Raw genomic sequence first — 24601 nt, forward strand, 5'->3', positions numbered from 1 at the left:
TTCTATCCCGAGATATTTCCATGCCGAGAATCTTCTTGGCTTCCTCTAAATCCTTCATCTTAAACTCTTTACGCAACTGAGCCTTCAGTCTATCAATCTCCATTTGGCTCTTTGCTGCAATCAGCATATCATCAACATACAAGAGTAAGTAGATGTAGGAACTATCTTGAAGCTTGCGCAAATACACACAATGATCGTATTTGCTTCTTTTGTACTTCTGGTCCTTCATGAACCTGTCAAATCGTTTGTACCATTGTCTCGGAGATTGTTTCAATCTGTACAATGATTTGCTAAGTTTACAAACCCAATTTTCTTTACCAGCAACCCTGTATCCATCTGGCTGAGTCATATAGATTTCCTCCTTCAAATCACCGTGTAGAAACGCGGTCTTCACATCAAGTTGAGCTAGCTCCAAATTCAACTGCGCTACCAAGGCCAACAAAATTCTAATGGATGAATGTTTTACAACTGGAGAAAATACCTCATTATAGTTAATTCCCTCCTTCTGAGCGTAGCCTTTAGCCACCAACATTGCCTTGTAACGAACATCTTCTTTGTCAGGAAATCCTTCTTTCTTTGCAAATACCCATTTGCAACCAATCGCCTTCTTCCCTTTTGGTAGTTGTGCCAGCTTCCACGTCTTGTTTTTCTCTAGAGATTGCATTTCCTCTTCCATTGCACCTAACCATCTATTATTCTCTAAACTTTGAATGGCTTCGGTGTAAGTGGATGGAATATTATTAACAACTGGAAGTGCATAAGCTACCATGTCAGTGAAACGAGCAGGTTTCTGAATTTCTCGTCTCTGCCTTCTGACTGCAATTGGCTCTGATTGCTATTGAGGTTCTTAGGTAGAAATCTCTTCCTCATCTGACTCTGCATCTGCCAATGAAGAATCACTAGTGGTACCTTCTGCTGGAATTACCACACTCTGCTCAAACTCCACCTGCTGCGGAGTACACTCCACCTGATGCGAAGTACTACTCACTCATTCTGGATTTACCTTATTTAACATGGAAGATTCATCAAAGGTAACATCCCTACTGATTATCGTCTTCTTTGCCTCTAGACACCACAAATGATATCCCTTAACACCAGCATTGAAGCCCATGAATAGAGCCTTCTTTGCTCTTGGATCTAACTTTGATTCTTTCACATGATAATATGCAATAGAACCAAAATACGCAAGGTGTCATAATCAGTAGCAGGTTTTCCATACCATTCTTCCAAAGGAGTCTTGCCATTTATAGCAGATGATGGCAAATGATTGATGAGATGTTGAGCGTACGTCACAGCCTCAGCCCAAAACTTTCTATCTAATCCAGCATTAGATAACATACATCGAACTTTCTCCACAAGTGTTCGATTCATACGCTCTGCCACCCCATTCTGTTGCGGTGTTCCACCTACGGTGAAGTGCCTTACTATGCCACAATCTTGGCATATCTTCAGGAATGGATCGCTTTTATATTCTCCACCGTTGTCTGATCGGAGAACCTTAATCTTCATTCCTGTCTGATTTTCAACTTTAGTTTTCCACTTAAGGAAAACTTCAAGCACCTCATCTTTGTTCTTCATAGGAAACACCTAAACTCTTCTGGCAAAATCATCAATAAAGGTGACAAAATAACGTCTTCCTCCAAGTGATAGAGTCTTGGACGGTCCCCATACATCAGAATGCACATAATTTAGAATACCTTTGGTATTGTGAATCCCAGTGCCAAATTTCACCCTTCGTTGTTTTCCCAGAACACAATGCTCGCAAAATTCAAGTTTGCAAGTCTTTGTACCTTTCAATAATCCTTGCTTGGCTAGAGTTTGCAAGGAGTTTTCACCAGCATGGCCCAAACGCATATGCCACAGCTGTGTTGCCTCAGCGTCCTTCTTGGTACTCGAAATTGCTGCTGCTGTTGTCCCGACCACTGTACTACCTTGGTAGTAATACAGATTGTTCTTTCTTATGCCTTTCAACATCACCAATGCTCCTGAAGTTGCTTTAAAAACTCCATCTCGTATTGTCACAACTAGGCCTTTAGATTCTAAAGACCCCAAAGAGATGAGATTCTTCTTCAACTTTGGGACATATCGTACATCCCGCAAAATTCTAGTAGATCCATCATGATTCCTCAGTTTAATTGAACCTATCCCGGCTGTTTTACATGTGTTATCATTACCCATGTAAACAACCCCTCCATCTAGTTTTTGAAATTCAAAGAACCATTCCCAAATGGGACACATATGATAGGAACAACCAGAATCCATGATCCATTCATCTGCATGTGATGTTGAAGATGACATACTAAGAGAAAAGTCTGACTCTGCTTCACTATTGCATTCTGCAACATTTGCATCTTGCGGAGTCTTCCCTTTTTTCTTCAATTTTGGACAATCTTTCTTCCAATGTCCTTTTTCTTTGCAAAAGGAACATTCATCTTTGGCAACAGCTCGACCTTTGGACTTTCTTCTCTTCCCCTTAGACTGACTTTGCTGACGACCTCTTGTTACCAATGCTTCCACTACTGCTTCACCTGAACCTTTCAACTTATCCTTTCGGCGTAGTTCATAGCTATACAATGCAGCAGTTACTTCATTGAAAGTTACTTCCGACTTTCCATGAAGTAGAGTAGTTTCAAGGTACTCAAACTCCTCAGGAAGCGATCCCAACAACATTAACGCCAAGTCTTCGTCTTCAAAAGTCACATCCAAATTCAACAAATCAGCCACCAGCTGATTAAAATTGGTAATGTGCTCGTTCATCGTGGTAACAGGAACATAACTGAAACGAAACAGTCTTTTCTTCATATGCAACTTATTTTGACTGTTCTTCTTCAGGAATTTCTCCTCCAATGCTTTCCACAATTTACTTGCAGAAGTCTCTTTACTGAATGTATACTTCTGCTCTCTGGAAAGACATGATCGAATTGTACCACATGCCAATCGGTTGATGGTTTTCCATTCTTTATCATCAACCCCTTCTGGTTTTTCTTCCTCAATGGCAATATCTAGACCTTGTTGAAAGAGGGCATCTAGAAGCTCACTTTGCCACATGCCAAAATGACCTGTTCCATCAAAAATTTCCACTGCAAATCTCGTATTTGCAGTTCCAACCCTCGACAAAATGTACGAGGTGGAAGTTGTTGATGTGGACGGTTTTTCTTCTGTCATTTTTTCCATAGCTTCTATTTAATAGCCACCAAATGCGGAATACCCACAAGCTTTAGGAAATGTTTTTGATGTGTAAGATCAGACTAAGCTGCAAACACAGAGCATACTACAAAACCTTGGCTCGGATACCAATTGTTGCGGAAGCGACGATAATATTAATAACAATATTATCAGAAATATTTAGATAATTATTATGCCAACAATTATACTAAGAAAATTTCCAGTTAAATTGGAGGGGTCACAAATGGTCCCACTTCAAACCCAACAACTAGACAGAACTCACTTAGTTATTTATAGCAATAATAACTAAATAAATATAACCAACATAAAGCTATTAAATATAAGCAAACAAATATGAAATAAAACACCAGAATTTAACGAGGTTCGGCCAATTTAGCTTACGTCCTCGGACACTACCAAATTAATATTTCCGCTAGAAATATTACAAAAGAGAAGATCAACACCAAGTTACAATTAGCTACTTGGATTTTCAAAATGAGTTTTTGGGATGATGAAACCTAAGGGGGAGGGGTTCTATATATAACAAACCAAACCCCCTCCCTTTCTATCTTTTCCTAATGTGGGATATTGCCAATATTCAACAGGGATAATTATTTGATTTAAATTTTTACGGTAAACTACTAAAATACCCATTTTTATTTACCTCAGGTTACATTTTAGTCACTTATTACTGCAGCAAAACAGGCTTTTAACGGTATTTTTTTTAAGCGCCACAAAAAACACTGCTATAGACAACGTCGCTATAGAACATGACCTTTAGCGGCGCTTTTATAATAAACGTCGCTAAAGAACATGACCTTTAACGACATTTTACCAACAAACGCCGCTAAAAAACATGACCTTAAGCGGCGCTTTTATCACAAACGCCGCTAAAGAACATGATATTTAACGACACTTTTAACCCAAACGTTGCTAAAAAAACATGATCTTTAGCGGTGCTTTTATCACAAACGTCGCTAAAGAGCATGACCTTTAGCGACACTTTTATCACAAACTCCGCTAAAAGTACCGTTCTTTAGCGGCGTTTATGAAAAAATGCCACTAAATTTGGCAGATTTGTAACATTCAATTTTCATCCATATACAACCCTTCCTGTAGCATGAAATCCAACAAAAAACAGCAAATCTAAATGATACTTCAAATTCAACGAAAGATATATGATATAAATTGATAACTGAAGTATAATTCAAAATATTCTTACAATAATGTTAAAAGTTACAATGTTAAAAATATTTTTACAATAAGAAAACTCATTTCGTTTTTCCAAGCTGGAAGAGTTGTGTGCTCTGAGTCTCCTCCTATTGCTCTATGGGAGGGATCCTTGGCTGGTGTTGTTGGTAATGGGGTTGCAAAATGCCCCACTCTCAAATTTTGAAGTGTTGCAAATGACTCTCTCGTTGCAGACATGGCCTCAAAGAATCGGGTGCAGGATGCTAATGCAACTGGAATTGGATGGAGCATCTCCTGTGTGAGGAAAAGGAAAACAACATCACATAAGAGAGGCAAAATGTCACGCTCTTGATCATGTTAAGATATGATACGAACTAATCTTTTATTAAAACTCTTTTTAAAACTTCAGTACAAAGTTGCTGTTTATTTATAGAGCAGGAAGGTTAAACTGCACTAACTGACTTTAACAACAGACGTAATAGTTTGTTTATTAACTAACTAGTTAACTGATTATAGTTATAACAGATCATACATATATATATATATCAAAATGCATCTTTAATCCTACCCCCCAAACTGAAGGAGGCTCCTTAAAGTTTTGGCTCCATTGGAAATCAGTAACAGCAGCTGTCAATGCACCATAATCACTTGCAGCCTTCATTAGTAATTCGAAAAATTGTTTTTGCATAAATCCAAGTAAAATGGCCTTTAGCAGTAAAACTAAATCCTTCTCTCTTTTTGGTTCACAAATTGAAGTAAAACAACCAGCCAAAAATCCTAAATTTGTTATTCTTGTTTTCAACTTATTTTTTGTATGGAAGAATACTTGAGCACTAAAACGTGCATAATCGTGCATTCAATACTTTAACATGGCATTATTTAGAAAATTGCATTCGAATATATGATTTTTTTCTAATATCTACTGTTTTGTATCGTTTAACAAACTAATATCCTAAAACTTCTCAATTTCCATTCTGATACTACAAGGTTCGTATGCAATGGGAGGAATCGAAGTAACTGACTCAGTGCATATCCAAAATAACTATATCAATAATCCAATTCTCCTCTGACCTTTCATCATAAACTAACAAAAAATTCGCACAAGAGTTCATATCTATCAGACCCAATTGCAATGTCATGAAGCCCAATGGGCAGCATGTTAATCTTTTTAATGATTAAACTTTCATGTAAAATTGCATAAAATCTGAAAATTTGGAACCGAATGTGGAATATGTTGTTTTCACTAGTATAACGTAACAAAGCAGATAAATACAAATTGAGGACAAGATTGGGAAAAAAAGTTAAACAAATAAACTGATATTTAAAGTATGTTCATAACCTACAAATACTTGATCCAGGATCATGTTTGGTAGATTGTGAAGTTGAAAGTTTTTTCAGGTGATCTTCACCAGATACAAATATTCTGGTTCATGAAAACAAACGTAAATCTCATCTTTCAAGTAACTACCAAAAATGCACGAGGAAAGTAGCAACCTAAACGTCTAGTTCCCATGTTCCACTATAATAAACTTTCCAGAACCAATACCAAATTCAATAGCTTAGAATCTAAAATGCAACTGAACACAGAAGTTCAACCTGTAAGCAATTATCACTACACCAAGGAAAACAAGAACCAAAATCTCAAATTCTTTTTTGTGCTTATATTTAAACTAAACCCCAGAAGAACGGAAAACCTGATATTCTGCTTCCACGGGAATGCAATCTAGGAATACGGTTGTTGCAGACAAGCTATAATTCGATCCTGCCAAAATAATAAAGCAAGAGAAAAATAGTCAGATGATAAATGTAGTCATCTTGGTTGTGTGATATGAAAAGTAGGAATACAATGTGTTAGGGCAAAGACAATATCTAATTGTAGGAACCGTCTTAGCTATGGACAAATTTTTTGTTTCTCTTTCCAACACAATTTTCTTGGGACAAATAAATAAGCCAATGACATGGACCTCACAAGGGTATCAACACAAACAAGTCAATATGGTCTGAAATCCACAAATAGTATATAAACAACAAAGCCTTTAAGGATCACTAATAAATGATATGCACATTTCTGTAGTTCCATTATTGTTTACAGCACCATTTTGATAAGAACTTTGAAAGTTGAATTTTGGTCTGGGTCATGGGAGTTCTAAAACCAGACATAAAACTTAATAAGAGCGGAAATAAAAAATCACTTATCTTCCTAACCCTATTGACAAGTAAAAAGATCAAAAGGAATTGTTGCAGAAAGTAGTGGCAGAGAAATTCCAAACCACCTGTAAAATGGAAGTCATGTGTTGCACATATGAGTCTATATCTATAAAATTCATTAAAAAAAAAAACCTATCATGAGACAATCCGGACAATGGCATGCTAAAGGTAATTCATTGTTAAAGATGGGGGAAAGGAGCTAATAACATGGCACTCCAAGCAACAACCGTAATAACCTCTTGGCTCTTTCATTTACCAACTCAGTAATTATTACATCTTAATAGCTTATTTTCTATATATTGCATGGATGTTATCAAATAATGCAATTTTACAGGTTAATGAGTTCTATGAATGATTCAATAGAGAATATATTTTTGATCAAATCTTTTGTATTAAGTTATCTTTTTATTTCGTTGCCTTATAATAAAGATAACGACTTCGACAAAGTTATAATTATATTTTAAATTTTCAGGTCATATAGTTATAAAATGCCTTGTGGTAAGTGTAACATATTATTATCACTTATATAAATGAAATATAACTTCACATACCACTAGTTGAGGCAATGCGGTGTTTAGAAATTTCAAGATCGATGATAATATGTTTAAAGAACCGACCAGTGATATCAAAAGTATTATATGCTTGTACGAAGCAAGTCACTGGGGAATGGACCTAGAACACAAACTAGATAAAGCCCTTGCTTTCGCAACATTGCACTTAGAGTCATTGGTAGTAAGCCAATCATGCCCTAATCATCTCAGAGAATTAATTGGAAATGCATTGAAATTTCCTTACCACAAAGGCATGCAAAGGGTGGAAGCAAGGCACTGCATCTCCTATTACAAAGAATAGTGGAGACTTTATTCATGGCAGTTGAAACTCTAAATATATAAATATATATAAATGAAGGAGGAAATATAGTAGTAGATAGCTCTATATCTTCCAGGGTTAGATCCTTTTTGTGTCCTAAATGGGTGTCTTTAGCATATATTTCGGGCTTCATGAGATGCACGGACTTCAAGACAAAATTAATATCAATTAAGACAAAGTCCCAGGATTTTGTTTCTTAGTCAACTTTAATGTAGATGTTTGGTTTGGTGTAATGGATTAGCCATTACACCCCTATTTCGTGGGCCCCACTAATCCCTACTTAATCCCATGTTTGGTTTGATGTATTGCCTATTACGGGCCTATTACAACACGGATGTATTCCTCATTTTCTCTGCTTCAACAACGATTAGCCATTCCGTTCCAAAAGTAAGGATTAGCTAATCGTTTCTGTTTTACTCTCCCCAGCCAAAATCTGCTGCTCCACCCCACCCTCTCCCTCCCAACATCAACAGCAGTACACAACCCACCAAACTCCAAGGCAAAAGTCTTCGAAGACCTATCATCTCTTTTATTCTATTACCGATTGGATCCAAACAAAGGATTTTTTTGCCCTTTTAATGGATCATTGGTATTTTATAGGATTTTGCTTCTTATTTTGCTTCATCTCTGTTTGGTTTCAGCTGAGATCAATGGATCGGTGCTTGAAATGAAGAGAGGAACTTCTTCGGTTCCATTTGATCCCACTCGTGTTACTCAACTCTCATGGCACCCTAGGTCACTTTAATTTCTCTCTTCTTCTTTTTCGCATTTTGTAACTTTTTTCTGTTTAATTTACTCAAAATTGTGAACTTTATGTTTTTATTTTTATTTTCGTGGCTTTCCTTTACAAAGGATTTTTATCAAGTGAGGAATGTGATCACCTTATTACTTTGGTAAGCAACATTTTTTTAAACTAATTTGTTGATTAATTTCGATTTGTGATGTTAACCCCCTCTCCTTTTTTTCTTAAAATGTGTGAATTTCAGGCTAAGGATAAATTAGAGAAGTCAATGGTGGCGGATAATGAATCGGGTGATAGCATTGAGAGTGAAGTTCGAACCAGCTCTGGCATGTTTCTTCAGAAAGCTCAGGTATATAATTAAATTGCCCCTTTTTTTAGTTTAAATCTATGAAATTAGCTGGAATTCTGTTAATGGAAGATAGAAATATTATAGCGGTGAAGGCAGTTCACTTATTCTTCATAAATAACCAAATTTTGGATGGTAGTTTATGACAGATGATGTTTTAGGTGTCTTTTACTCCTTTCCCCTAATGATTCATTCACACTTAATCTAGGGCAAGCTCTTTACCTAAAGAATCCGTTTCCTCACTAAATGCATTGAAAGTTAAAGATGATAGTTGTGCTCTTTGGTATTGGCTTAAGCTTTTGGGATAATTACTTTCCCTTAGTGTTGTATCAGATATCTCGAGTAGGACTCCTGATAACTGATTTACTTCTTATTTCTTCCTCTGCTGTCTTGTTGCTCACTGGGGAATACGTTACTGCTTTAATCATTCTTCAGTTTGCACCTTTTTCTTCACTGGAGTTCAGGTCCAAATGTGTACTGCTTAGTATTAGTTACTTGTTTCATTAAGTTTAGAGATCGTTTACTCAATACTAATTTTGATGACTCAGATTGTTTATTTTTGTGGACCGTGTTTGGAAAGCATTGTATATGCTGATTCTTGAAGTTCAAATGCTTATGTGGTGTCCTTTATTTCTCATGTGAAGGATGAAGTAGTTGCTGATATCGAAGCTAGGATTGCTGCATGGACCTTCATTCCAACTGGTATATATCATTTCTTGCTTGTTGTTACCCTATAATTTCTTAATCTACGTTGAATGGTGTTTTCTCATCTTATTTTAATATGGCACACCAACCAGAGAATGGGGAGTCTATGCAAATACTACATTACGAGAATGGTCAAAAGTATGAGCCACATTTCGATTATTTTCATGACAAGGCTAATCAAGAGCTGGGCGGTCACCGTATAGCCACTGTACTGATCTATTTGTCTGATGTTGAGAGTGGTGGGGAAACTGTGTTTCCAAATGCAGAGGTAAGCATTTGACTGTGAATTTTTTATTCCCCCTATTTATGTTTGCTCTCTTCCTATTCTATCATTGTTAAATGCTTACATTTCCATTTTATTTTGTTCATCACTTACTAGTCTGCCTTCTGCAGGGAAAACTTTCTCAGCCAAAGGATGATAGCTGGTCAGATTGTGCAAAAAATGGATATGCAGGTAATACTATGATTTCCATTGGAGATTTTGTGAAATGCTTACTGAGTTGTGTTTTTACTTTTCTCGGATATTAAAATGCTAGATCATACCGATCTGTTGGAAGAATTTTCATTTGATTCTAGCTGATAAAATCTCACTTTAATGAACAAGTGAAATTAAGCTTGCCACTTTTGTTTGTATGATTGGTTTGTGATCTGTATTCCAATGAATTCTGCAGATATTACTATGAACCTGCTGTATATGTTCATAGCTTCTTATTTAATTGTTCTCGGATAAAATTGCCACCTTAGAAATCCAACCATATAATCCAACCATATACTTTTATTCATAATATACATGTGGTATTATTAACATCGTGTAAGGCTAATATGGATAGGTGGTGATGGAACCTTACTATCATAATTTTGTTTTTGGTATGTATTTTATGAGCGTTAATTCATCATACTATTATTATGAGCGTTAATTCTGCTGAATATATCTAGATCTTTGTTTATAGAGAATCAACTGAATTGCAAAATTTTAGCATCTGCTATGATGAATGTCACCTGACTGGTAATCATTTCAGGGCACCCTGACTCAGTACTACGAACAGCTGCCAGTAAGTCTAGAGAATTTGAGGCTGTATACGGGAAACACCGAAGCAAGGGATCTGAAGACAAGTTGCCAATGCAAAGTAGTCTTGACGAAATGGTAGTTTTTATTCGGGAACTAATCAGCCTTACACGCTTAAAGACATGGGAGGAGGGCACTTGTATTAGGTCATTGACTCAACTTCAACAGAGGGCAAGGATGCTTCTGCATCAACATTGATTGAATGAAATCCATGTAATATTTGTAATTTTTCCCAGGGTTATTCATTTTCGGATATAGTTAGTGATGTGAATATGATTGTGACTAATATGCTATCCAGCATTTTGTAAAGTTTGGGTGGGCTAGAAAATTGGAAAACATATTAGTTGGTAGCTGGAAGGTTGAAATGAGCTGACCGGCATTTTGTACAATGCATTTCTAATGAGAAAAATTTGTTAGTTATAATTATTTTAAATTTTATTAAATCATATATTTTAATTAAAATATATTTAATATTAATTATTTCAAATTATATTTTATAGTATTATATATTATGATTTTAGTAAATTCATATAAGAATGTTGATTATTAAGAATTTTATTAAATTATATATTTTAATTATAATATATTTAATAATAATTATGTTAAATTATCTATATTATGATTTGAGTAAATTCATATAAGAATATTAATTATTAAGAATTTTATTAAATTATATATTTTAATTATAATATATTTAATAATAATTATGTTTAAATATGATTAAATTATTTATTATTGATATTAATAATCTTATTAAATTTTAAATAACAATAACAATAATCATTTACCCAAACAAATTTATGCTAAGGGTATTCTAGTCATTTTAGTTTTTTCCATTATGCTATTACACCTCTATTCCATTACACCTCTAATCCATAGAAAAACAACATTAATTCTGATTGTACACTTTTAGTTCTATAGATGACAATGTACAAACTATTTATCAATGTAATTAAAGAGGAAAATGCTCGAGATATTAGGTTTTCAGACGATATATCTTAGTCTCAATTTGGGGAAATTGGGGGGGAAAATAAAGGGAATCGGGGTAGGAGAGAAATGGTTTGGGAAAAATAAAATGGGGAAAAAAGAAGAAGAGATTTCAGGTGGGGTTTCGATTTTGGGAAAAATAAAGGGAAAAAAAGAGAAAGGTTTGATTTGAAATTTTGGGATAAAAAAATATAATTACAAAATGACATCGTTTTGTAAAAAACATATTCGTGGCGTTTGAAAAAAAAACGTTATTATTGTTTGACTTTTAGTGACATTTGGACTAAAAACGTCATTATTGCTCAACTTTTTTGTAGCGTTTGCAACAAAAACGCTGCTATTGCTTACCTTTTGCGGCGTTTTTTTCATAAACGCTACTAGCGCTCAAATTTTTTGCAATTTTTATATTGAATTATTGTATCTTTCATATAAATTTTAAATAAATATTTTTTAAAATTTTAAGTAATATTTAAAAGAATTACATAAAATTATAATTTTTAGTTTTTGTATTTTATTTTTATTTGTTATAATTTGGTCCTATCCAAGATAGATAGTTATCTATCCATATCAATCTGTTACTTTTTTTTATCAATTTTTTTTAAATCTAATATTTAAATATATCAAATGGTTTAGATTAAATACTTTTAAATATAAAAGCATTAATTGATTGTATAAAATTTCATCATTTAACAAATCTCAAGTAAACCTTAAATTCTAAACCATTTAATATATATAAAGTTTATCTATTATCTCTTAAATAATTTAAACTATAATCATAATTTTAATATATTAAAATTAATATTATCTCTTTTACAATTATATAAGAAATTATTTAATATATAAATTAAAAAACACTAATTAATCTAAACCCTAAACCCCTATCCCCTAAACCATAAATCATAAAACATAAACCCTAAACCCTAAACCCCTAAATCTTAAACCCTAACCCTTAAACCATAATCCATAAACCTTAAAATAGTAACTCATAAACTTTAAACCCTAAACTATATACCCTAAACTATAATGATAATTAATTCAATATTTTAAAATTAATACTACCTCTTTTACGATTATATAAGAAATTATTTCATATATAAATTAAAAAACAATCAGTCATGTACCCAAAAAACTTATAAATTATTTTAAATAATAATATTTTAATTTTTTTTCATTTTTAACAAATATTTTTCTATGTTTTTACTTTCAAATTTTTTCTACGTGTCATTATTTTTTTTGAAGAATTTAAATATTCAATTAAAAATAAATTATATTTTAATTAATATAAATAAACGAGTTAAATAATAAATAGACAGATAAAATGTTTTTTGCGGCGTTTTTGATAAAGCGCCGCTAAAGCTCAATCTATAGCGGCATTTTTCAAAAAGCATCGCTAATGCCATTAAAGCTCAACACGGCGTTGTGCTTAACTTTTTTGTGGCGTTTTTCAAAAAGCGCTGCTAATGATCGATCTATAGCGACGTTTTTTAAAAAGCGCCGCTAATGCTCAATCAATAGCGGCATTTTTGAAAAAGCGCTGCTAATGCCACTAAAGCTCAACACGATTGTGTTGTGCTTAACTTTTTTGTGGCGTTTTTCAAAAAAGCACCGCTAGTGCTCGATTTATAGTGGCTTTTCAAAAAGCGCCGCTAATGCTCGATCTATAGCGGCATTTTTCAAAAAGCGCCGCTAATGCCACTAAAGCTCAACATAAAATAACGGCATTGTGCTTAATTTTTTGCGGCGATTTTCAAAAAGCGCCGCTAATGCTCGATCTATAGCGGCGTTTTTCAAAAAGCGCTGCTAATGCCATTAAAACTCAACATAAAATGACATCATTTGCTTATTTTTTTGTGGCGTTTTTTAAAAAGTGCCGCTAATGCTCGATCTATAGCGTCATTTTTTATCCAAACGCCGCTAAAAACCTATTTTGCTGTAGTGTATGTTTGAAATGTTACGTTTTAGTCACTGATGGCCACTAAACTAACTATAAATACGACTAAGGCAAGTGCACCTATCGAAGAATAGTATAGTTAAAGTGAGTAGGGAATATCGTATCCATGAGGCCTTTTTTCTATTACTTAGTCGACAAATTGGAGTGATTGTTTTTATGCTAAATTTACTAATCTAATTTAACTAAGAACGCAACAGAGAATGAAATAGGAAAATAATCGAAGATAACCAATGAGAAAGACAATACCTAAGAAAGAATCCACCTAGACTTCACCTATTATTATAAATCTGAATTAAACAATTTATTCACTTGCGTCTTGATCCGTAGAAATTCCTAAATTATGTTAATATCTCTTTCGAGAGTAAGAACAACTTACTCTAGGTTGATTAATTGAAATCTCTTTCTAATTAAAACCCCTATCGTCGCATTAACTCAATATATGGATTCCTTTATTAGATTTGACTCTAATCTGGTGGATTTATGTCGCCCTATTTCTCAGATTGCATGCAACCCCACTCAATTATGCTAGATCTACTCTTAACTAGGGACTTTTTTCCCACTGAAATAAACATATTAAACATGAATTAATATCCCGGAAACATTAAAACAAGAAATAAGCGTACATAATTAAGAACAAGAATCAAATATTTATCATGTAAATCAGAAATCAAACAATAAGATTCACAAAAGGTTTCATCCTCCCTAGGTATCCAGGGAATTTAGTTTATAATCCTAAATAGAAACTTCTCAAGTTAGGATAACCACAAGACATAAAGAAGCTCAATAAAACTTCGAAAGAAATTCAATGGAGATCTTCGATCTTGAGGGAGATTTGCTTCCAAGTCAATTTTGATGGCGTTCTTCGAGTGTTTTCTTCGATCTTCTCTGATTGCCCCCTATGTCTTCTTCTAATTTGTATTTATAGACTTTAGAATGCTCAGAAAGCCTAAAAATTAGATTTTTCCATGTATTTGGGTAGCAGGGTGCGAAATCGACACGGGCTGGCACATAAGTGTGTGGCCAGCCCGTGTGGAAATGCTCAGGCCGATCCTTAAAACAACTCTATTTGTTCGATTTGGCTCGTTTTTCGCTCATTTTGCTCCCAAATACTGTCATAAGTATGGAAACATGAATTTAAAGGATTATGAGCATCAAATTCACTAATTTTTATAATTAATCATCCAAAAACGCTTTAAGAATAGGATTAAAATATGTTACTTTTATAACTTATCACTTACGTTATCGTGTTATAACATTTTAGTCATTGAGCCATTAATTGTCGTTAACAGTATAACAGTAAGCTGACGTGGCACGTTAAATCATCATTTTAAACAGAAATTTTAGGTTAAATTGTACAATTGGTCCCTATATATTTTTCGTTTTGAACAATTTAATTTTTTCTTTTATGTTTTTTAACTTTTTTTTTCCATTCTCTTTTGTTTCTTCCTCTATTTCCCACCCTTCTCCATTTCCTTTAACATAGTTTTTCTATGTTTTCAATTTGTTAAAACTAGTCCTTATACTTTTATTTTGGTATTGGGTATTTCCTATAGGTTCTATTTAATCTTCCTTTTGATTAGTTTTTAATATGTTCTCAACTTAGGGTAACAATTTTGTATTGATCTTCAATGGAAACCAAAAATAAAGATTTTTTTAATCTTTTTTTGCTTATTATAAACAATTGTGAATTGGGGTTTATGATATTTTACGGTTATTGTTGAAGCTATCCAAGGGATCCAAAAATGGATTATTGTGGTAATTTTATAAAATTGCTTGGACCTAATATTTTAATGAAAATTCTCATGATACTGCTTAACCCTTCTAACCTAATTAGGGTTAGCTTGGTTTCTAGTTCTTAGCACCAATTTGGTAAGCAAATCAATGTCTTTGGTAGAATTTAGCTTGGTGTTCTATTATATAACGAAGAAGAACCAATATTGATTAATTCAGTAGGATTGATTTTTTTCATCTTGTAGTGATCGAGAACGGTTTATGGGTTTACACATAGAGTATGTAATCAAAGATATTTGGCTTTAAAAAAAAGAAAAATAATTAAATTGTTCAAAACAATAAAAGTAAAGGGACTAATTTTAACAAATGGAAAACATAAAAAAAAACTATGTTAAAACAAATGGAGAAGGGAGGAAAATAGAGGGAGAAATAGAAGAGAATAGAAAATAAAGAAAAAAATAAAGTTAAAAGAACATAAAGAAAAAAATTAAATTGCTCAAAACGAAAAAAATATAGGGACCAATAGTATAATTTAACATATAATTTTCGTTTGAAATGATGATTTAAACATATAATTTTCATTTGAAATGATGATTTAACATGCCATATCAATTTACCGCTACACTGCTAACAACAATTAATGGCTCAGTGGCTAAAATGCTACAACATAATAACATAAGTGATTAAAACGTAACATTTCAAACATAAGTGACTAAAATGTAACTCGAGGCAAATAAAAATGACTATTTTAGTAGTTTACCCAAAATTTTATATGTATAAAAAATTTAATCTAGTACTATGTTCTCCACAATACCCCATTCTTCTTTCTATAATCATTATTTTAAAACATAAAATTTATAAATTTTTTTATAACCCTCTATTAAAACACTTAAAAAGAAGGGCAATTTTCTTATTAGAGTAACTTTCCAATATATTTATTTGAAGATAGATAATTATTTTAAAAGCAATTAATTTTTATGATATTATATTTCTTTAATATATTGAATTAAAAACAATTGATAATATACTAACAAAAACTCATTGCTGAAGTTTAATAAAATAAGCATTTTATTTTAAAAAAGTTATATATTTATTTTATTTCATTATAGTACAATTTATTTATACATATAAATATAAAACATTACTCTATTTTTAATTAACCTATTTTTAATTTAATAAAAAATAAACATTTAATTTTTTACATTAGTAAGAATTTCCTGATCGTTACAAATAAATATTTTATTTTAATAAAATCAGATAAATTAATTGATTTATATTGTGTCACTTATATATATATATATATTATAATGATGAATAAAAGGCATTGAAAACAATTAGTTAATGTAATAAAATTAATTAATTATCTAAAAAAATTTAATTGATTAAGGAATTTTACTTTAATTAAAACTTTTAATGTTAATGATAATAAAGTAATTAATAGTTTCTTTTAATAAGAAAATAATATTAAATAATTATCATTAAAAAATTTAAATAATTAATAAATTTTTTATGTTAATGATAATAAAAGTAATTAATATTTTATTTTAGTAAAAAATAAGATAAATAATTATTGTTCAAAAAATTAAATAATTAATAAATATTTTTAATGATAACGATAATGAAAATAATTAAGATTTTCTTTGAATAGGAAAATAAGATTAAATAATTAAATTTAAAAATTATTAAAGGTATAATTGTTGATAATTTATTTTTTTAGAATTAGTAGTTTTATGTATACTATACTTAGAGATATATTTTTATTTGTATATAGATCCCTTGTTGTACGCATGCGTCTCGATTCTGACATTCCACACAATGTAGATTACTGATTCCATTTAGTTTTATTTTTTATTTTATTTATTTTTATTTATACTTTTATTTTTATTGTCAGATGTTTTTATTTTATTTTATTATGCACTTTACTGTTATAACTTTTTTTTGGCTGTTTTTCTATTTTGTTATCTCTTTATCTTATTTTATTTTTTTCTATATTCTTATTAGTGTGCTCTAAATAATGTGCTTAATTTAGGATCTCCTACATTTCCGAATTTCACTATTCCGAAGAAATAATCCAAATTTAGGGTAGTTTCAGTTCTCTTCCTCACTTATGATATTTTGCTTATTGTGTTTATATTTGTTTGTACATTGAGGGCAATGCACATCTTAAGTGTGGAAATGATTTTATATGTTTATGTGATATAGTCCTTAGATTTTTTTTAAAGTAATTTTCTCAAACCTAACATTGAAGTTATTTTTTTTAATTTAGAGTTTTTATTGATTTTGTTTGGGATTAATTTGTAAATTCTTATGCGTTGTGTGATTTATACTTTAAGACACGAGAGAGTCAAGCATAATAAGTTTTTTTTTTAGAAATTATTATTTTAGGTTGTCTCCCTGAACTTAAGCATTATCCTAGAATTTTAAATTTATAAGTTTAACATTAAAACCATATTTTTTGTGAGCTTTTGAGCCTATAAAGTATACATTTTATTTCGTGCTCATTTTATTTTGGGTTGTGAGTATGTCAACTTGATTTGTTATTCTAGAACTTGCTTCGATTATACATGTCGAGACCACATTATTGATTTGATATATTGAGATGATAAAGACACCTAGGATTTAACCCGCTTAACCTATAAAATGCTTACTCGTGAATTAACCCTTAGTAAACCTCGTAGATCCTAACACATTTTTTTTACTTAACAACCGTTCGTGTTAACCCGAAAACCCACATTAATGTTGTAAATCACCCTTTTTATTGACTCCATTTTTATCAAGATTCGATTTGGTTAGTTGTCTAACTATATTTTATCTTTTTGCATTGCTGAATTTTACTTTATTCTCAAAAAAAGAAAAAAGAAAAAAAAAAGAGATTGAAAAATAATAATAAATGAAAATAATAATTAAAAAGAAAAAAAAACTTTGCTTGAATCATGAGTCTCATCGTTTGTATAAAAGCTCACAACTGCCTTTTATTTCTTGTTGATGTAAATTCATTTAATTCAGCAACTGATTTTTTTCTAATTTGGTAACTTATTAACTCGACTTTCGATTGTAACAAACTTTTCTAACCATTTTCGCACCCTTAACGTAAGCCCCGTTACAATCTTGTAAAGACCTCTTGATTGGTGTGACATCTCGTTATATAGTGGTGGAGATTTGATTTTCAAGCAATCCTATGATAATAACATTTCTTTTTCGACTGTTGAGTGCACTACATGAACCTCAACACTTTGAGTGCTTTGAGTGAATCCTTAGTGAGAGTGTTTTGTTGAGTTTGGATTTCAGGTAATTATTGAGATAAGGGAGACACCTATATTTTTATGTTTTAAAAATCTCTACTTGGATTGCTTGTGTTCTTTAGTATGATTTTAGTTTGAATTTTCAATGCATGATTATCTGTAAATTATACTAAGATATTATCAGTGAAAACGATAAATCGAGGGAAGTTAACTTGAATGTGGGTTGAGAATTTGTTTGAGGACAAGCAAACACTTAAGTGTAGGGATATTTGATAAGTGCTAAAAGTAACATGTTTTAACCTCATTTTTAATACATATTTGGATGATTATCTAATGTTAATTATAAATTTTATACTTCTAATTATTTAAATTCGTGTTTTAATGCTTCATAGGGCACTTGGGAGAAAAAGAAAAACAAGTGAAAACTGAAGCGTTGAAGCAAGCTGCAGGAGCCACACATGTTGAACCATTCTGCACGACCAGACCACACGGCCGTGTGACCCACATGGGCGTGTGGTAGGCCGTGTCAATTTTATGAAATTACGCATCGAATTGCGAAAAATTGAGAGTTTTAAGTTTTTCGGGCATTCGAAGACGTATATATGACAAAAATAATAAGATATGAATGAGCTGTCATAGAATACTCAAGAAAACAACTCAAAAAACACCATTAAAGTTGACTCTGAAGTAGATTTCTTTCAAAATTGAAGATTCCAAGTTGAATTCTTAAGAAATTATCATGAGTTTCTTTATTTTTTTCAGTTATACTATGTCTTGGATGTTTTTATTTTTAAGCATGAACTAATTTTCTAAATACCTAGGGGAGATGAACCCAATGATAGATTTTGTCGTTTGATTTTTATTTTAAGTAATAAATACTTAGTTTCTTGTTATCAATTATGTGTGCTTAATTCTTGGTTTAATATTTCTAAATTATCGATCCATGTTTGATGTGCTTAAATCGGTGGTTGAATAGACAATGTTTAAGGGTAGATCTTGCGTAATTAAGTGAAGTTGCATGTAATCCTAGAAATAGGTCGACATAAATCTATCGAAATAGAGTCAAATCTAATAGGGGAATCCATTGCATGATTTAATGCGATAATAGGGGTTTTAATTAGAAAGAAATTTCAATTAATCAATCTAGAGTCAGTTACTCTTATGCTCGAGAGAGATATTAACATAATTTAGTGATTTCTATGGATCAATGTGCTAAGTAAAGAAATTGCATAATTTAAATTGATAGCGAGAGATGAAATCTAGGTGAATTGTATTATTTTTCTTATTGGTTGTTAATCGATTATTTTCCTAATATATTCTTTGTTGTGTTAGTTAGTTAATTAATTTAGTTAATTTTAGTTTTAATTAATCACTCTAATTATTTGGTTAAATAATAGAAATACGAAAATTACTAGTACTTTTAGCCTTCATGGGAACGATATCTTTACTCATCCTAGCTATACTATTAATTGATAGGTGTACTTGCCTTAGTCAAATTTTTAGTTAGCTCCGTAAACATCAAGTTTTTTGAACGGTGGGGGGTGTGATGGAGGGGACGGTGGCGGATTGGGAGGGATAAAGAAGGAAACAGTCGACGAGGCTAGGAGTGAACGACGACGAAAAGAAGGGGGAGCTTGGGAGTGCATGGTGACGACAAGGTCATTCGACATTTGGAAGCAGGCAATGAGGGCGTATGACTATCAAAAAGGGCTTGGAGGTGTTTGGGGGCAAGTAATCGGGGAAAAGTGAGGATGGTGGCGATGTCATGAGGAACCAACAACTGGGGTGCTTGAATGGTGGTAGGAGGGTAAAGGGAATAAGACAAAAGAAAGAAAAAAAAAACAAAAACCCTAGATTTAAAAAAGGGTACATGGCCATTTGCTAGGTCATGTAGGCCACACGGCTATGTGTCTAATGCAATAATTTTCTTTTTTTTAATGACTCTAGTGTTCACATGGTCTATGACACGCCCTAGCATCATTAGTTGGTAAAGCTTGAGCTTCAACCCATTTCGGCACATATTCAACCGCTACCAGTATGTATTTATTACCATAAGAATTAGGAAACAATCTCATAAAACCAATACCCCAAATGTCAAAAATTTCACAAGAAAGCATATAAGTTTGAGGCATTTCATCACGTTTGGAAATATTACTTGTCCTTTGGCATTTGTCACAAGGAGCAACATATTTGTTAGCATCTTTGAACAATGTGGGCCAATAAAACCTAATTCAAGGACTTTATGTAGTATTTTAACCCCACTTTAATGTCCTCTTGTCGGTCTCGAGTGACAATGCTTCAAAATTTTATTCCCTTCTGGTACCGGAACACATTGTCGAATCATCTGATCTGCACACACATGAAAAAGAAATGAATCCTCCAAAAAATAGTTTTTCACATCAGCAAAGAATTAATTTTTTTATAATGAGTTAAACTTTTTGGTAGAATTCTAGCAACCAAGTAATTCTTAATATCTGCAAACCAAGGGACTTCGGAATCAATTATCGTATAGAGTCTCTCTTCAAGAAACAAGTCATTTATCGCATCTTCATCAAGCTTCTCAATATGTGGATTTTTGAGCCTTAAGAGGTGGTCGGTTGCAAGATTTTTAGCTCATTTCTTGTCTCTAATCTCCAAATCAAATTCCTGCAACAATAAAATCCACCTTATAAGTCTAGGTTTTGCATTCGGTTTAATAAAAAGGTAGCGAAAAGTAGAATGGTTAGTATACACAATACCTTTAGGCAATATTAAATAAGGTCTAAATTTATAAATGCAAAAATCACGACTAGCAATTCTTTTTCTGTAGTTGTGTAATTCTTTTGTGCGTCTATCAAAGTCTTGCTAGCATAATAGATCGGCTGAAAGTGCTTATCTCTTTGTTGTTTAAGAACTGTACCTACTTCAAAATCACTCGCATCACATATTAGTTGATTATGAACTAAATTCCCCAGATACCTAGGAAAGATGAAACCTATGATGAATCTTATTATTTGATTTCTGAATTACATGATAAATACTTGATTCTTGTTCTCAATTATGTATACTTATTTCGTGCTTTAATATTTTAGGGATATTAATTCATGTTTAATATTCTTATTTCATTGGAGCAAAAGTCACTGTTTAAGAGTAGATCTAGCATAGTTGAGTGGAGTTGCATGCAATCCTAGAAATAGGACGACATAAATATAACGGATTAGAGTCAAATCTAATAGAGGAATCCATAGATCGAGTTAATGCGACAATAGGGTGTTAATTAGAAAGAGATTTTGATTAATCAACTTAAAGTCAGTTGTTCTTACTCTTGAAAGAGATATTAACATAATTAGGGATTTCTACGGATCAAGACACAAGTGAATAAATTATTTAATTCAGATTCGGAATAATAAGTGAAGTCTAGGTGAATTATTTTTTGGGTATTGTCTTTCTCTTTGGTTATCTTTAAATATTTTCCTAATTCATTTTCTGTCGTGTTCTTAGTTAATTTAGATTAGTAAATTTAGATTAGAACAATCATCCCAATTTATCGGTTGAATAATAGAAAAATAGTAATTACTAGTACTTTTAGTCATCGTGGATATGATATTTCCTACTCACCATAGCTATACTCTTGTTCGATAGGTGCGTTTGCCTTTGTCATAATTATAGTTAGTTTAGTGACCATCAAGTTTTTGGCGCCATTGCCAAGGACTAAAATATTAGGAACACTTTATTTTCATTAATTTAGCCATTTTTATTTTTATTTTTATTAAATTTTATTTTTTTTTAGTTTAATTTTTGTTTTCTAATTTTTATTTTATTTGCTTCTAGCAGGTTCCTTTAGTTTATGACTAGAAGAAATTCATCGGGACCATTAGTATTTGATAGTGAAATTGAAAGTAGAGCTCGCAGAAATTGTAGAGAAGCAAGGTATAGTCGACAAAATATAGTGGAAGAGCAAGAGGACAATATTATTATTACTAAGGAGATGAGTGATAATTAGAATAATCAGTTACCTCCTACGGTTGTTGCAAATCTTGTAAATCCAAATCCTGCTCCTCGTACTATGTACGATTATGCTAAGCCCACTCTAACTGGGGCTGAATCGAGTATTGTGAGACCTACCATTGCTGCGAATAATTTCAAACTAAAGCCAAACACTATTCAGATGATACAACAATTTGTTCAGTTCGATGGTTTACAAGACGAAGATTCAAATACTCATTTGGCCAGCTTTCTGGAAGTCTATGATACTTTTAAGATAAATGGCATTTCAGACGATGTCATTCGCCTACGGTTGTTCCCTTTCTCGTTGAGAAATAAAGCTAAACAGTGGTTGAATTCCTTACCATGAGGTTCTATCACTACATGGGACCAAATGACCGAGAAATTCCTATTGAAGTATTTTCCACCGGCTAAGACACCTAAGTTGAGGAACGATGTCTCTTCCTTCATGCAGATGGACTTAGAGACCCTATATGATGCATGGGAGAGGTATAAGGATTTATTGAGAAGGTGTCCTCACCATGGGTTACCTCTATGGCTACAGGTTCAAACCTTCTACAACAGTTTGAATCCCTCAACTAGGCAGTTAATCGATGTAGCAGTCGGTGGTACCCTAAACAATAAGACACCTGAAGCGGCTTATGAGTTTATAGAAGAGATGTTATTGAATAATTATCAGTGACAAGTTATGAGGACGAAGCCTAATATAGTAGTCAGTGTTTTCAATCTAGATGCAGTCGCCATGTTATCAAATCAAGTAGAACAATTAAATAAGAAAATTGATGGTTTATGTGTTTCTACTCAGGTACATCCGGTGATGCAATGCGATACGAATGGAAGAGGGATGAACAATCCAGAATATTTACCCTATGGTCCTAGCACAGAGAACTAACAAATCAACTATATGGGTAATAATTCTAGACCTCAGAATAATCCTTACAGTAACACTTATAATGCAGGTTGGAGGAACCATCCCAATTTCTTTTGGGGTGGTCAAGGAAACTAGAGACCACAACCTCCTCCAGGTTTTTACAACCTTACCAACAATAGAAGAAGTTGAACCTTAAGGAGATGTTAACGAAGTTTATTTTGGTGTCAGAAACCCACTTCCAAAACACTGAAACAACACTTAAAAATCAACAAGTGTCGATTCAAGGGCTGGAGAACCAAATAGGTCAGCTTGCTAAGCTAATCTCAGAAAGGCCACAAGGTAGTTTATCGAGTAATGTCGAAACTAACTCAAGAGAGCAGCTTCATGCAATTACTGTTCAAGATGAGGAAGGGTTAGTTGAATCTGAACCAGAACTGAGGCAAGAAAGTGTGGTAAGTAAATGTAAGGTTGAGGTAAGCCAGCATGAGCAAAAACCAGTCAGAAAGGAGTATAAACCTCGTGTTCCATATCCCAACGCGACAAAGAAAGACCACAAAAATGAACAATTTGGTAAATTTCTTAAACTTTTGAAAAAATTACATATTAACTTACCATTTCTTGAAGCTCTTTCGTAGATGCCCAATTCTGTTAAATTTTTAAAGGAGCTTTTGGCAAACAAATGGAAGTTAGATGATTCATCGCACGTAGAGCTAAATGCAATTTGTTCAGCCATATTGCAAAATAAACTACCCAAAAAATTAAAAGATCCAGGGATTTTTACTATTCATTATTTAATTGGTAGTTTAAATGTTAACAATGCTATGGCTGATTTAGGGGCGAGTATTAATGTCATAACCTATAAAATATTTAAACAATTAGGTCTTGGGAAACCCAAACAAACTAGGATGAGTATTCAATTAGCTGATAGAACCATTAGATTTCCTAGGGGTATTATTAAAGACGTACTTGTGAAAATTGATAAATTCCTATTCCCAGTTGATTTTGTTGTTTTAGACATGGATGAGAATAGTGACGTACCTTTAATTTTAGGTTGACCCTTTTTAGCAACTGCTAGAACTATTATTGATGTTGGTATAGGTAAATTAATAATTCATGTAGGTAATGACACGATTACACTCCAAGCTCGTGATTCTGTTAAGACATCTAGTGATCGAGATGATTATACGAATTCTGTTAATATGAGTAACCTTGTGGCTCAAACTTCTATGCAGGAAACCCCTCGGAAGAATGTGATGGAGCCATGTTCCAGTCCATGCAACAAAAATAGAACAACTCATGAAGAACGAATGCTACAGATCGATGAACTAGACGAATGTCGAATACATGTCAAGGAGAAACCTAGAACACACGATGCAGTACCAAAGCTACACCATGATGAGCATATGGATGAAACAACTCAAATTAAGGTTTGGGACAAGGTACTACTAGATAAAATAAATCCTCGAATTGCCACTTCAGAGCTTAATGCAAATGGAGCAACTTCTTTTACAGTACTGGATGTTTTCTCATATGGTAGAGTCG

At 32.5% G+C, this 24601-nt stretch overlaps 2 protein-coding genes and 1 non-coding gene across 4 annotated transcripts; 1 reads left to right on the plus strand and 2 right to left on the minus strand.

Annotated features, from left to right (window-relative positions):
• Positions 1-4277: 4277 nt before the first annotated feature.
• LOC107915354 (AUGMIN subunit 2) lies at positions 4278-7452 on the minus strand. 2 transcript variants are annotated; one of them, XR_005919210.1, is made up of 4 exons: positions 7360-7452; positions 6051-6629; positions 4925-4983; positions 4278-4650 (listed from the first exon to the last, which is right to left on the minus strand). XR_005919210.1 is itself a non-coding variant. In XM_016844516.2 (2 exons), exons 1-2 carry the CDS (start codon positions 5210-5212, stop codon positions 4402-4404), a joined length of 537 nt encoding a protein of 178 aa, XP_016700005.2. In that variant the 5' UTR covers positions 5213-5554; the 3' UTR covers positions 4387-4401. The 2 variants fall into 2 exon arrangements, 1 of the variants encoding a protein (XP_016700005.2); XM_016844516.2 differs by lacking the exons at positions 6051-6629; positions 7360-7452 and having other exon boundaries at positions 4387-4650; positions 4925-5554.
• Positions 7453-8400: 948 nt separating this feature from the next.
• On the plus strand, positions 8401-10713 carry LOC107915353 (probable prolyl 4-hydroxylase 7). The gene is made up of 5 exons (XM_041102130.1): positions 8401-8525; positions 9167-9224; positions 9320-9495; positions 9621-9681; positions 10247-10713. The coding sequence occupies exons 1-5, from the start codon at positions 8406-8408 to the stop codon at positions 10489-10491; spliced, it is 660 nt and encodes a 219-aa protein (XP_040958064.1). The 5' UTR covers positions 8401-8405; the 3' UTR covers positions 10492-10713.
• Positions 10714-22609: 11896 nt separating this feature from the next.
• On the minus strand, positions 22610-22716 carry LOC121222781 (small nucleolar RNA R71). Its single transcript, XR_005920152.1, has one exon. It is a non-coding gene; the product is annotated as a small nucleolar RNA R71 (small nucleolar RNA).
• Between the last annotated feature and the right edge of the window lie 1885 nt (positions 22717-24601).

The sequence above is a fragment of the Gossypium hirsutum genome, chromosome D10 (genome assembly GCF_007990345.1).
Source record: "Gossypium hirsutum isolate 1008001.06 chromosome D10, Gossypium_hirsutum_v2.1, whole genome shotgun sequence".
Taxonomy (NCBI): domain Eukaryota; kingdom Viridiplantae; phylum Streptophyta; class Magnoliopsida; order Malvales; family Malvaceae; genus Gossypium; species Gossypium hirsutum.

Excerpts from the sequence above, each read along its gene's own strand:
- LOC107915354 (XM_016844516.2), bottom strand. The coding sequence starts at position 5,212 with ATGCACGATTATGCACGTTTTAGTGCTCAAGTATTCTTCCATACAAAA. Across the intron at positions 4,651-4,924 it reads AGCCTCCTTCAGTTTGGGGG|GAGATGCTCCATCCAATTCC; the intron begins GTAGGATTAAAG and ends TTCCTCACACAG.
- LOC107915353 (XM_041102130.1), top strand. The coding sequence starts at position 8,406 with ATGTGTGAATTTCAGGCTAAGGATAAATTAGAGAAGTCAATGGTGGCG. Across the intron at positions 9,225-9,319 it reads ATGGACCTTCATTCCAACTG|AGAATGGGGAGTCTATGCAA; the intron begins GTATATATCATT and ends CACACCAACCAG. Across the intron at positions 9,682-10,246 it reads TGCAAAAAATGGATATGCAG|GGCACCCTGACTCAGTACTA; the intron begins GTAATACTATGA and ends TAATCATTTCAG.